The 14,530-nt window shown below is 38.1% G+C and overlaps 1 protein-coding gene across 2 annotated transcripts in view; it reads right to left on the bottom strand.

Annotated features, from left to right (window-relative positions):
• GSAP (gamma-secretase activating protein) overlaps positions 1-14,226 on the bottom strand; it is a 45,209-nt gene extending 30,983 nt beyond the window's left edge. Inside the window, exons 1-12 of one of the 2 annotated variants that reach the window (XM_079303141.1) lie at positions 14,035-14,218; positions 10,643-10,716; positions 7,728-7,784; positions 6,946-7,015; positions 6,486-6,542; positions 6,271-6,359; positions 5,797-5,866; positions 4,710-4,759; positions 3,310-3,414; positions 2,330-2,389; positions 1,632-1,675; positions 5-90 (exon numbers count right to left, since the gene is read on the bottom strand). In XM_079303141.1, the coding sequence (XP_079159267.1) occupies positions 5-90; positions 1,632-1,675; positions 2,330-2,389; positions 3,310-3,414; positions 4,710-4,759; positions 5,797-5,866; positions 6,271-6,359; positions 6,486-6,542; positions 6,946-7,015; positions 7,728-7,784; positions 10,643-10,716; positions 14,035-14,119 (847 nt within the window). In that variant the 5' untranslated portion in view covers positions 14,120-14,218. Of the gene's footprint in view, positions 1-4; positions 91-1,631; positions 1,676-2,329; positions 2,390-3,309; positions 3,415-4,709; positions 4,760-5,796; positions 5,867-6,270; positions 6,360-6,485; positions 6,543-6,945; positions 7,016-7,727; positions 7,785-10,642; positions 10,717-14,034 lie in introns of both variants that reach the window. The other variant, XM_079303142.1, reaches the window with a different exon arrangement.
• Positions 14,227-14,530: the final 304 nt, after the last annotated feature.

The following is a 14,530-nucleotide window of genomic DNA, read 5'->3' on the forward strand; positions in this document are numbered from 1 at the left end:
TTACCTGCTTTACTTGTGAAAACCTGAAGGTTCAAAGATTTAGATGCAACATCTTGATCTTGACAGTAATCATATCCAAAATTCACAAGTCTATGAGCAAATAAAGATCACTAAGTAAATCCACAGGGATTTATCACAACAAAAAGATCACCAGAACAGTCACTATATAACCAAAATTAAAAAATTATAATCAAATGTTCTGCAAGTTAAATTAGGCTTTAATCAATTTGCTCAATGCTGTTAGAAACAAGAATCCCAAGACTGCACACTGTTATCCAACAATTTTGGACACACCTGACAACTTCATATTCACTTACTGCATTGTCCAACCATTCCTATACTTTGAAGTGAAAGCAAGTTTTCATGACATACTGGAAATCCAAATACTTGTGATACCTAACAACTCAAAGGTTTTGCAGACTAACTCTACAGCACATGTCTGTAAAGACACAATTTAATCTGCAATAGGGACACTACTTTCAGTGGAAATACTTGAAAAGAAAAGCACAAAATCACACTCACATGGAACTTGTTATACCGTGACATTTTCAGTCTCATGCTGCCTGTATGGTTATACATATCTTTAAATGTCCCCCTGCAAAACATGCAGCAGAAGACTGTATTCAGTCTGCTTTGGTTTTTTTGTTGGTGAGTGGTTTCTTTGTTTGGTTGTATTTTTTTCCAGAAAGTATTTTGATCCTGTAAGGATTTTTCCCTTGATCCTCTGCATTAATTTGGAAATAAAATTTAAAAATGTAAAATACAGCATGGAAGCTCTTACAAGAGATGTGTTCTTTCAGCACCAACTGTAAGAGGATACAGTGTCCTTTTATAGGGCAGCCTGTACATGGAGGAGCACCACACTGAGCCCTATGCACAGCACTGAGACATTCTGAGAGCTGCAGCTTGGGCAGGGTGGAACTCAGCTACCTTCAGCTACTGATACCTGGCCTAACAGCTCTGGCCTCCCTTTTTACTCACAAAAATAAATGGGCCCTTTTGGAATGTAAAGATAGATGAGGATTATGACAGGGTTAAACTATCCTGACTAGTTTTTCCCTCAGTTAAAAGGGAGCCCTCAGGAGACAAGCTCAGATGCAGTCATGTGCATGGCAAACAGAATCAGACAAATCTTCGTCTCTGAAAGTGCAGACTGCTGGAAAGAGCATGCTGGAGGAGAACAGAGTACAGGCATTGTCTTTACAGGCTATAAAAAGGTGCTACTGGTTTGCTTAACTGACCAATAAAACTTGCAACAGCAATTAAAAATGCATAGCTTCCCTTGACAAATTTTGACATCACTATTGCAACATGCCCAAGGTTAAAGCAAATTAATTTAAATAGGTTCAGCATACTCAGAAGGTTTAACCCATAGCTAGCTCTTCAGACAAATAATTTTTTAAAATGACACTAAGAAGCAGTCAAGGATTAAATTAGTTTTTACAGTTGACTCTGATGAGAATAAGAACTGGAGGTCTGGACACAGTTTTCATGTTATTCTCGTGTTCCAGTACCATGTAGGCAACTGCAAAGATATTGTGGTTTGGACTAGTTTTACTTGGGTTTGTAAAATGTTACCATATATATTAAAAGGAAAGCAAACCAAAACATTAAAAAACCAAACAACTTACTTTAATGGTGTGTCATTTACAGCAATATCCAGATGTGACTCCAGCTGTTAAGCAAAAAAGTAAATGAACCTGTTCTTTGCAGAGGTCAGTATACTATGTTTAGCATTTCAGACCAGTAAAAGGTGTCATAGTCACATTTCACCAGGTTCAATATTTTAACAATCCTCTAATCCTTACAGTCACTTCAAAAACCCCCATAAAACAGATTCTTTTTTTAAAAGAGAAAATAAATTGCTGCTGTGCAGCAATTTTCAGCCACTGGGACAAAGGTCTATCAACAATTACATGTTGTAATTTTTATATTATGTTTCTTGGATTTTGGCTGCAATGAAATTCCTGTCTTGCTTAAAACTGACACAAAAATAATATATGCTTTCTTTGTCTAGTGCACTTGATAAGCCTGCTTTTCCAATAACTGTGTATAATAAGATCAGTATAGTGTCATGATTTTCACTTACTGCCTTCTAGGTCAAAAAAAGTGTAATTCCACCAAAGTTACCTTACTCTGGCAAAATCTGAATCTGACTGAATATATTCTTGACAAGAAAATAATGCAAAAAATCCCAAAAAACAAACAGAAAAACAAACTCCAGTTTTCCTCTAAAAAAGTTTCAACAATTAAAAAGATAAACTAAAACCTGGAAAACGTAACTACATCCCACTAAAAAACATTAGATAATAAAATACTCATAACTTACTATTGAGTTAAAATTTTCATCAGGATAAAACTGGACACACCTTAAAGTACTCTTTGATTCCTGAAATGAAAAAGGATGTGTTTTGTAAATAAGAAAGCATATTCTATAGACCAAGAAGTGATTGGATACTCAGCACCATTCTTCACACTTAATCTGCTTTGCCAAGAGATATGCAGAAGTTAGGGGACAAAAGAATTTACAAACCACATATAACCCCTCACAATAGCACTATGACATGCTTCCTTCCTGTCCCAGATCATTATCTGCCAATCATATATAATTGCGTGGGCTCTCACTTCTGCACAGCAATACACGTCTCACACATTTTAGAAAATTTAAAAAATGTTTTCCATATCTATCTATAAGGCAAAAAGAATTGTATCTTACTTTGGTCAGTTCAAAAAGGGTATCTCAGAAACAAAAACACTAATACATTTCTCCATCACAGTTCATTTTCTGTAATTTCCTAACATTCATTCTTTTCATGGCTAAGAAGAGTAAAGAAAAATCCTCATTTATTTACAGAGAATGCATCAAGTGCAAATAGTCCCTCAGACAAAATAACCCAAACCCTAAGAGTTTCAGAGTTTCTTGCCAAGAACCTATCTTCACTTGGCCACTCAGTAAGTCTGCACACAAAATACTTTCTAGATGTGAATTCTCTAGAAGAGAGGCATTATACTCTCAGCAGTTTTGGATGGAGTTAGATACTTTTGAGCTAAAGACCTTTCTAAAGCAAAAATAAAGAAATTTAACAAGACCACCTTTTTAACAAAAATAATTAAGACCACCAGTCTTCTTGCAATGTACTAAGCAAAGTAGCAGCTAAGGCAAGTTTGGCTTTTGTTTTAGGTTATTTGAGGCAAGAACAAGAAAAACCATCCCAATGAAAACAAATCCCTACTTGCTACCCCACACACTTAAAACTTCACTGTCACTAAACAGGCAGGAAGAAACTGCAAGAATGACTTTCAGCTCACCTTTGGAACTATGTAGAAGAGTCTTTGCTCCATCATATCCCACTGTGCCCAAACGAGGTCATCTACAACTTTGGATCTTGGAAGCTGACCTGACTTTTGAATCACCTACAGGGAAAGAATAAAAACATTAGAAGCCATCAAATAAGGTTTTGCAACAATTACGCACAGCATGTGTTTCAAAGAGAAAAGCAGTGAGAGAAGGAGGCACAAATAGTAAGGAGCTTGGAAGGAACAGGCTCCTTTGTCAGCAGCATGAAGTTCACCTTTGTTGTGTGCAAGGTGCTCAGTTTAGAGAGATCAGAAGTACAGTTTTCAGGGTATAACTACTAACAAATCTTTCAGTCTTCCTTGCTTGCAAGAAATTCACCACTTAGACTGCTCAAAGTAAACCAAGAATAGCAGAGGCACCCTTCCCCAGAGAGGAGGGATATGCCACAGTCAGTTCAGAATCAGCTGCATTAACTACTGAAGGGAGATGTGTCTCCAAAAGAGATTTCTATCCAAAGTCTCAGCCATTTGAGAGCAAGGGCTGGAGTAGGGAAAAGGCTAGAACTGTGGAAAATGTTGGGATTGTATTCATGCACACTCAAATATGTAGGGAGATTTCATGTCAGCCAAAACAATTCTGCTTGTCAGAAGGACATCAGATCAATCTGTTTTCTGATTATACTTAAGTGCTTACCCCACTACTGTAGTCTAGCATATAAAACCCTTCTGCTTGAAGGGACATGATAAACTGAGAAAACCATAAAAGATTGCAAAGGGACAAAAAATCAGATCATTAACTTTTCCTTCACAGCCTACATTCATCTCCATAATAAAAAACATTGGCTTTCATGACAAAATTATTTACTATATTAGACAAATGCTCATTAATAATAAGCCTTTCAAGCAGAATAACCACAATTTGTTGATGATAAATTCATGTTAAAAATGAAAAAGAGATGAGGGGAAACAGAGATTGGAACATTCACTCTACTCAGACTGCATCTAAGTTTTACATCTTTTGTTCATTTGTTCTTTTAAGTGAGTCCTCTACTGGGTTCACACAGACTCACAATAGACAAGATTAGGAAGGCAACTCTGAAAATATTTTAAATGGTTGCAAATATTTAAAATGCTTTTAAAATGAATAAACACTATGTTTACTTCCAACTTTTAAAACACAGAAGCATTCAGCACACATAACAAATCCAGTAAAATAAATAATTTTCCTCATAGATTACAAAGGTGTAAATTTTTTAAATCAGCTTTGGTCACCTGCATAAGTTGCTATGCTAATTAATGTTTTCTTTAATAAATTTTGTGCTGCCCAAGTATAAAACTAAAAAAGCTTCCAAAACTCTCAGCTAAATTAAAAAAGTAAAAAAACCTCAAACTCAAAGATTTTTCAATCTTACCACTTTGTGGTCTTCTTCTGCAACAACATGAATGTCAAATTGTTCAATATCTTTGAAATATTAAAAAAAAAATCATTAAAACCAAACATTTTTCAATGCTTTTATACAGCTTATTAAACAAGCTCACCTCTTAGAATTCTGTAAGAACACTTTAGGGCCAGGAAAGTTCAACTCAGTGTAAAAGGAAATCTGTTACACATGTGCACAGGTGCCTACACAGAGACCTGGATTCTCTTCCTTGCTGAGCTGAGAGTGGCCTCAGCCATAACATCTCATGGAAACTGTTCCCTGCCCACATCAGCACAGCACAGGCTTGAAGAGCAATGACTGGAATATTTCCAACCAAGCCAAGGAGTACCCGTGGGAAGGAAGGGTCTGTGGAGCTGCACATCCATGTCTGAGACTATCCCTGACCGGTTTCACTTCCTAAATGTCCCTCACACTCCTTTCCCACACAAAACTCCTCAAAGTTATCCCCAGCTGGCTCATGAGAAGTGCAACATTCACCCAGCACATGTTGTGTTTCTGGTTTAGCTCTGCCCACCTAAGTCCACTATCCAAGGCTGGTGTCTAGCTCAGGGAAGATGGGCCTCTCCAAGGGGATGCTAAAAGAAATCCCACTCTATAATAAGAAGAAAAACCCCAGTCTTTTCCAAGTCTCCATTTTTCTCCATTGCCTGCCATTAGATTAGGCTGAATGTGCAATTTTAGCTAAATTCAAGTAACTATTGCTTTTTTCTTATCTCGCTTCCCATGTTAAATGACATCTTTCAATCAATTTATTTACTCTGCTTTGTTTTATGTAGGTAGCTATAAGGAGTCTATTTTAGCTTTTTTAGAAATGAAGATAACTGATGAATGCAAGAGCTAAGCAGCTAATTATAGACAAAGATGGCCATTCTGTTAACATTGAAAAAAATCTGGTAAATGATATAGGTTTTTGAAAGACCTTTGGAATACCTAGAATAACTCACACCCTACTTTTTCCTCTTTTTTTCTCCACCAACAAAAGTCTACCAAAAATACAATATATAACAATAATCTTGAAGTAAAATAATTACAATGTACTTTGAAAATATTAACTCACATTTATCTTCTGAAACTAGCAAGAGACGACTTTCTCTAGAAGCATTTCTGCCTTCAACTGGATAAAGAAACTGTACAGAAAATTTCACAAAAGTAAGTAAAAGACCAAAGTAGTTTAGAACACTTATCTAAAATGTTTGGGGCTTTTTTAGCCGGATATTTATTTATTTTTACATTAAATCAGACACACTAATATTGATATTTAATCAATAAAAATAGCTATTATTACATACTAATAGTTACCAGTCATTATAACTGCAAACTTCGGAACGCTGAAAAAATAGCCTTCATGTTGGAGAAATATTCTATACCAAATATTTTATGAAGCTTCATTTTTTATTTCTCTAAAGAAACAGGGGGACATTATCTCTGTAACAGTTGCAAGATAACATGAGATATTTCTGCACTAAACCATGTTTTCTCCCTAGCATAGCAGGTTAAAAAGGCTTATCTTTAGATTAGCTGAATACTTTACCTGGACTCGAACACAGCTATCCACAGCCTTCAGGACTCTCACATTATTAATGGGATGAATTTCAATTAGCAAGGTTAAATACTTGGACACTGCAAAAAGAACATGTTTTAGATAACGTTCTTTTATGCACACAAGTCTGTTGTTATAGAAATTACATGCAAAAGAAAGCAAAATTATAATATTTCAAACAGTATTAAAAAATCCACTTGCAGTACCTGACTGTAAGAGCTGACTTGCTCTTTCCTCCTCTGTATATTGACAGAAGCTGACTGCTGTGGGGGGAGAAAACACCAACACAACCACAGTCAGTGTGCATATTTGACATTAATCTTACCAAACATTCTTGAAGAATGAACACCACAATTCTTTTACCAAAAACATATATGTTAAAGGAACATCAGAAGCTCTTCTAGATGCAGCAGGTATGCACAATTTCAGGAGGAGAAAGTGAACAAAGAGTCAGTGTGTCTTAGATATTTTAATAAAACAGCAATATTGTCACAGCTGTGTCTTTATATTGTTACCTACATTATCTGATGATGGATCCACTGAAATTCATAAACTGCTGCGGGCAACACATAGATCAAAATAGATTTAAGTAATTCTAAACCCAAATGTATCATCCTACAAAACTAAATCTTCACCAAAAAATTTAATGATAAAGCACATATTTACCCAATAAGGTCCTTTCATTGTTGATGGAACAGCTGATTATATGCAGATTCTTCTCAAACGTATAGAGGTGCTACAGAGAAACACAGTAGTGTTAGTAATTGTGCTCCTTTAAACTCCATAAAGGAAACCATCTCATTACTTCTCCTTTGGAAAACACTGTCCCACAGTTTTTATCTTTAAGCCATATCTCTTCATGCCCAGAAGAACCACATTTCAAGCTTAAATTGTAACAGTTCTCCTTTTTCTCATGTTCATTTTTTACTGGTTCTTTTGAGCTTTATGTTGTCAATAGAGCAGCATAGCAAACTTTTATGTAAATACAAAATTTCACTCATTTCAAACTATTACGGGGACACCTTCAAAAATCTGTTATCATGATGTTAGTTACTGAATTGCAGCATGTTTGGTTTTAGAATAAAATAATCTCTTAAAATGCTATCACCAAACAGACCAAGAATGCACATATAAAGAAAACTCCAAACATTTACTTCTTGGCACACATGTACAATGTGAAGAGGAGTGGAAAGGACTTGTTGTTTAAAAGGTTGTTTAGAAATAAAGATTGCAGACATGATGCTTTACTACTCTCAAGTCTTTTAGATGTTTTGCAATGTGGTGCATTTTAATACTACTGAGAATCATTCCAATATCTTCTACAGTATCTTTTCTGTTTCCAACAAGGATACACTCCTTAAGTACATAACATACTGTGTTACAAAACAACAAAATCTGAAACACTACAGAACTGTCATCACCAGAAAGAAACCTGGTATTGCTCTCACCTCATTTTGTTTAGTTTGAAGATCATACAATCCAATGTGAGTGTTTCTCTGATTTCCCTATGGATAGAAACAAATTAGCAATAGCAATATAAATATACACAAAGTTAAACACTGCTATTTTTTTTTCCTATCTCCATGTTCTCCCTGCTCCTTGACACACATCCTCACACACTTCCCTGCCCAATATATAAACTGGCAGTTAATTATCTTATTCCAAGAAAGCAAATTCTAATTCCAAGAGAACAAAGATTTATTTTTTTCCTTTTAGAACTAACACATGGGATAAAGCTGAAATGTGGCCAATCCAGCCCACAAGCCATTGCATAAACCCCTGCCTCTCTCTCACTTTGCCTCTAAACTGGTTTTAGTTACAGGCAATACAGCCAGGAATAGAAATGTCTGTACAAGAATCCATAGGAATGCTCTGGCTCCTGGAGACCTAAGGCTGATATTCTGAAGCTCAAAAAATTGGTGGGACATTGCTCCAAAAGTGAGCACAGAAACATCAAACATCACCAAAAATCAGCTCCCATCTAGTAGCTGAGAAAAAGGATTTCAGGTCTGCCTTAGGAAGTGATTCTTTAAAGGCTAAGTATTTAATAAGCTCACCATGAGCCTTCTGCCTTTGAAGAGTAACATAACATATTTCCTTTCTAGCTTATTGATAATTAATATATGATGATTTGGGGGGGGGCACTTACAAATGTTTTGGACTACAAATCAAAACTTCACTATTTAATTTTTACCATGCCTTAAATTTTCCAGATATATTAAAAAAGAAAATTCTGCTTTGCAAAATATTCTGCAAAATTCTGAAAAAAAAAAAAACAAAAAAAACAAAAAAAAAAACCTGCTTTGCAGCATATACTGGCTAGCAAATCAAACTGATGTGTATTAATGTACTCTGGGTATAGGCATTAAATTGCTAAACTACTGAAATTAAATCCAGCCACACGGGCTTCAACTTCCACAGTGAGCTTCATTGTTTTTAACAACTGCTTAGGGGGAGAGGGGAGAGATCTGTGGTTATTTACAAATTTATGGCATCTTGCTTTGTGAAGTTGAAACAAAAGCCTGAGTATTTGCTTCCTAAGGGGTCTATGTCTGAGTGTCTCATTATTGTTGTGGCAATGACAAAAGTCTTTGACTTCTGATTTAAACAAGGAAAACAAAATGTCTTTATATAAAGACACAAGCTCCAGGCCTCCTAATTTAAGATTAAGCAAGTACTCTCACAAATAACTATTTTTTCAAGTGTGTCTGAAACATTAACACCATCTTACTTAGATACTGAAAAATACTTTACAAGACTGGTTACAGAACATCCATGCCTATGACTATGCATAACTGGGACACTTATTTTCATGTGCACTCTGAAGATTCTTGCATTACCTTGCAGATAGAATTCACTTCTCTTAGCAGTATCTTCCTTTACAATAACTATTCATGTCACAAAATATAGACACTGTCAAAACCACAGCACAACATAATTAATACTCTAAAATAAGTTTGAAAATAAAACTCAGTATCTACCTTCCCCTGATTTCATACAGAATACACTTGACTGTCTCTCACTTAGAAGACAAAGGTTGTTTTCTATTTGTATCTATTGGGAAACAAGCCAAGCCAGCTCAGTTAATTTACATCCTCCACACTACACACCTCCTCCCAAAAAACAGGCTACAATGGTCAGTTCCCTAAGTTTCACCAACTATTTTGACTAGATACCTGCAGACTACTGTGGCAGCATAGACACCCAGCATGCAGGCAGACACCCACATTTAACTATGTGAACCTTGAGCTGCAACTCATCCCTTCTGCCAGCTGCAAGAGCCTGAAGAGCACACAGGCCACTTAGACTGTCAGAGGCCCTAAAAAGCTTAGTGTGAGATTCCACAGCTGCTAGAAAGCAGCAACATCACACACAGAGCACCAAAACTTCTGCTAAGCTATATGGTTACTTGCATTAAGTCTTCTAGAGTCTTAAGCAATGAAAAAAACCCAAAATTTGACACGCTCTTTAGAATTGTTTTTATGGTTACTGTTGTCTTGTACAGACTCCCCTCCCTATGTTTGTACTAAAGGAAACATCCACCCACAGCAAAAGCATATTAAAGTTAAAGCCTTGATGAAGGCCTCACCTCTTCCCTTAACCCTAGGGAAGCTGGAGAGTTTTAGCATTGTTGAGTCAGAGGGGAATAAAAGGCATCCCTACTCTACTGGAATTCATCTCATATCTGTATTCCTCAAGAACCAAAATCCTCCAAGATCCAGCTGGATCTACAGACTCCTCTGAACTGCACAGCCAAGAAACACAGCTTGTCTCATCAAAGGTACAATGAGAAGAGAATAAATTTTTACTACCTAAAACCATCAGAAAACCCAATTGGAAGTAAAATTAAAAACTTAAACCATGGAGAGCAGAATCCTATATTAAGAAGCCAGCTCTAGATACTTCAAGATATCAAATAAACAGGGGTTGTTGCTTCAGACTACTTGCAATAAAGTGTTATGGAAGAATCTCAAAGAAAGGCATATGCAGAAATAATGTTAGATAAAGGGCACTTTAAGCCATCTCAGTAGGAGAAAATATTTAACTAAAGCACTGCACATGAAATTAATATTGAGCATGAAATCATGCGTTGCTTATCAAGTGTTTTAAAGAAATTGCATTTCATTCATGGGGAGATTCTGGGCCAGTAAAAAATCAAGGACAAAAACCCTATGGACTTAAATCAGTTGAGTACTTTACTCAACTTTTGTCTGAAGTGGAAACAGGTATTTTCCCACTGCCCAACCTCCTCAGATTGTAATCAGTCATATTTCCATGTTCTAACTGCAAAAAAATTTAAACTACACAAACTCAATTATATTCACAAAAATTATATTTTTATTAAATTCCAAGATGGACTTACCTTCCAGGTGTAAATAATTTTTCCATTTCTTTCAACATTTACAACGTAGAGTGCTGATGAATTCTCAGAAGTGTCTGAAATATGAAGTACAAAAAAGCACAGGATTTTCATTTCAGCTGCTTCATTCGATAATTTATGCACACTTTAAGCAAATATGCTAAATATATTTTTACTTGTAAATACTTATTTGCATATGCCACAATTACTCCCTTCTGGAAAAAGAGAGAGTACTTCTTACACCATGATTTAAATCTGATCAACTTCAACACAGATAATTAAGAGACTTCAAAACACGCAAGAAAAAATTTATTTTTGTAAACTCCTACCTCTTCATTATAATTATGATTCTAATGACCACTACCTTTTGTGATGAAAATGGATGTGCTTTTTCAAAGAATAAAAAAGCCAAAACAAACTAAAATCACCCCCTTACATTCGTTCACAATACACAACATGGGGTTCAAACAGTTAAGCCATACTCCAGTCCTCCAGACACTACAGGAAGAGAGAACTAGCTTGAGGAAAATATCACTTGCTTACACCTGCTCCTTCAGCATCTCAAAGAAAAGCCTGAAAATAAACTACATCTTTAGACATAAGTTTTACAACAAGAACACCACCACTGTGTCATTTTTAGCTCCTCCTCATCCAAAATAAAGAAAAAAACCACACCAAAATCTAAAGAACCACAACACTAAATACCATATAGAGATATTCAACCTACCGACAAGTACAGGGAACTAAATAATGTAGGACATGAAATTACATGGGATGTGAACAAAAGAATACAGTTAAAATGGCAACAAATGAGCAGGAAGCTAAGATGGACTCAGAAAGGTAAGAGCATATCTGGACAAAACAGTAGATATTAAAAAGAAAATCACCAGAAAAAAAAGGATAAAATATTGTGCTCAAGGTGAAAATTTATGCTTTCCTGATGCTGCTTTTATGTTTTCTAATCACCACTACCACCGAAAATTCTCCAAAGGAATTTTCACTAGAAGTGGAAATTTTGCCCTTAGTAAGGTTGAAACTGTAGGATTGGTCTCAATTTTGTAATAAAGATGGCTTGCAGTTCAGTAAGCATCAGCATAAAGAACTCTCCACAACCCTCTGCAAGCATTTAGTCAAGTCTAACACTATTTGCTTTGCAGTTATCACAAAGTGTTGATAGAAGGAAGACACTTAGTGAAACTTATTTTAACAAGCCTGATACTACAAACTGGCTTGTACAGTTTGCAGTGATAGGAAAAAACCCAACTGTTTTCAAGTGTTATCAGAAGAAAGTAAATTTTCCATTTTGTTGTGGGAGGACAACAAAAACCCTTCCTTTGCACTGAGTAATTTTCAGAACACTCGAAGTACACTACAATACCATTACACTAAGGCTAGATGGTGACAGCTGGAGAGCCTATGATAACAATATACTTTCTCTTTTTTTTTATCCGAAGCTTCCTGGAACTTAACAACCACCTCAAACTTTCAAGATGAGTACTACAGTCTCCACATTTTCTCATGCAATACTTCCTCAGAACAGAATTTTGATAGAGAAGGTCCATGAGCAATCTCCATGTCAATGAGTTTATCTATCACCTGCCACAGACACCTTAAAGGTGCTGAAAGAGTTCTGTGTCAGAAGAGAGTTTCTCTTCTGAAGAGAACAGTCAGTAGGAATATGGAGGCTAAGAAGTGGCAATGGTCTCTGCCCTTGGAAAGTTCTGCAGTAAAATCCTGCACATAGAATTACAACTTCTCCCTCGTGCCCACAGCTGAGACCAGCAGATGAAGGGCTGCAAAAGAACCAACCCAGCCTGCCTGTCCAGCACACATCTTTTACCAACATAATCAGGAGAAGGCAGAGTTTGATTTCCTGAAGGCCATTACATGCAGCTCATACCACACTAAGTAGAATAAAGAGAACAAGGCTGGTTCAATTTGCTTGCCACTCCCTTCCTACCATCACAGCTACTCCCAGCTCTCACGCCATTAGCACTTCTCACATGCCATCAAGTGCTTTCAAGTCCTTAGGAAAAATAATAAATACGAATAAGTAACATCTGAAAACACTGACACAAAAGTACCATGACTCCTAAAAATTACTTGCTTTCTGTGATTAGATATTTATTTGATGTTTATATTAATATTTTCAAATCCCTACCTCCCACCTTCACATTCCTAATATGACAGCACTGAATGAGGCGGGGGGGGAAGTCACTATACACAGATAACTTAAAATGCAATACAGCAGTGCTGTTATTTGATCAGATGCACCCTCCAAACTAGATTCTTATGATTCTGTATTACCAGGGACATTACTGAATGAAGACTCTATTACATTTTAAAAGACTCTAAACAATTTTCTCCTTCCCAAACACAAGTCAGTGCTATTTTGAGACCCTTATGCCATTAACATATAGACTGATCTATCTTTGAATTCATCACTGATGAACCGATAAATTCATAGATTAATCAATTCTGTGTTGAGAATTTCAGAATTTTACCCCAGATCCCTTCAGTATACCTTTCATTGTTCAGTAAATGTAGAAAATGCAAAGTATTTTTCAACAAAAATTTTAAATGATGGCTTGGTAAATAATTCTCTTCTTTTCCAAGCTGATACTTTCTGGTTTGTCAACAAACAAAATCTTATGAGCCTATTTGGAAACAGCCCCTCAATGCGGGACGCAAGTTAAGTATTTTAAGCAAAGCAAAAGCAACTGAAGGCATTTCAAGTTCATCACACCCGCATATCGATGGCACTCCTACTGAAGCAATAACTACGACAGTACTATTATTTTATTAGGATATGGCTTTCATCAGTTTCTGAAAAGCAGAACTGAGCCAGCTGCTCTGCAGATGAGTAGCAAGCAGAAAGCCACAGTGCCAAGAACACCGAGGTCACTTTTTTCCAACCACTACCCGAGCGCTCGCTACGCTGGCGATCGCACGGTGCTCTGACAGCTGACGCTGCATCTAATTTTAAACTAGCACTCGTTTACCAGGCACACCAAAGTCTTCAGGCTGTGGGGTTTTTCCTCCCAGAAAGGGGACTAGCGTGGGAGAGGGAGTAATGCTAACGCTTTTGGGCTTTTTTTTTGGCGGGGGGAGCGAGGAGGGGAAAAAAAAAAAAGAAGAGAAAGCCCCAAACGTCTGAAGAAGTAGAAGAAAGTGTAGAGTGTAGCAGATGTGTAGAAGTGTTTTCGGCATGTCAGAAGCTCCTTGAGGACAGCAAACTTGCCCTCCTCAAGCCCCCCGGCCCCCGAGGGTCGCTCCCCCAGGGGCCGCTCCCCGCCGCCATCCCCGCTGGGGGCCCGCGCCCGGGGCCTGGCCGGAGAGAGGGAGGGGCGGCCGGCCGGAGGGATGCGGCTCTCCTCGGCCTGCCGGAGCGTTACCTAGAGCCGCGGCGCAGCCCCGCTCCGCCAGCCAGGGCACCACGTCCCTCCGCAGCTCGAACTCGGGCAGCAGGCGCAGCAGCATCGCCCCGGCCCGGCGCCGCTCCGGCCCGGCTGCCCTCAGCCCGCCCCCTGCGGGGGGCGGCTCTCGGCTGTTCCGGCTGTCCCGGGCCGCTCCCGGCGCCGCCGGCCCTTCCGCTTCCTACCGGGCAGGGCCGCGCAGCGCAGCGCCGCCGAGCTCCCGCGGCGGGCGGCCTCCGTTCTCCCCGTGCAGCGGGCCCCCAGGCTCCTCCTCAGGCCGGAATCACAAAATGTTCAGGGTTGGAAGGGACAAACATCATCAAAGTCCAGCTCCTGGCCCTGAGCAGCTCAGCCTCAAGAATCACACGGTGTGCCTGAGGGCGTTGTCCAAACGTTTCCCTGGAGAGCTTGCTCCATGTCTGTCCATCCTCTGGGTGAAGAACCTTTTTCTAATATCCTACCTGCACTCCCCTGG

The sequence above is a fragment of the Erithacus rubecula genome (assembly GCF_903797595.1).
Source record: "Erithacus rubecula genome assembly, chromosome: 4".
Taxonomy (NCBI): Eukaryota; Metazoa; Chordata; class Aves; order Passeriformes; family Muscicapidae; genus Erithacus; species Erithacus rubecula.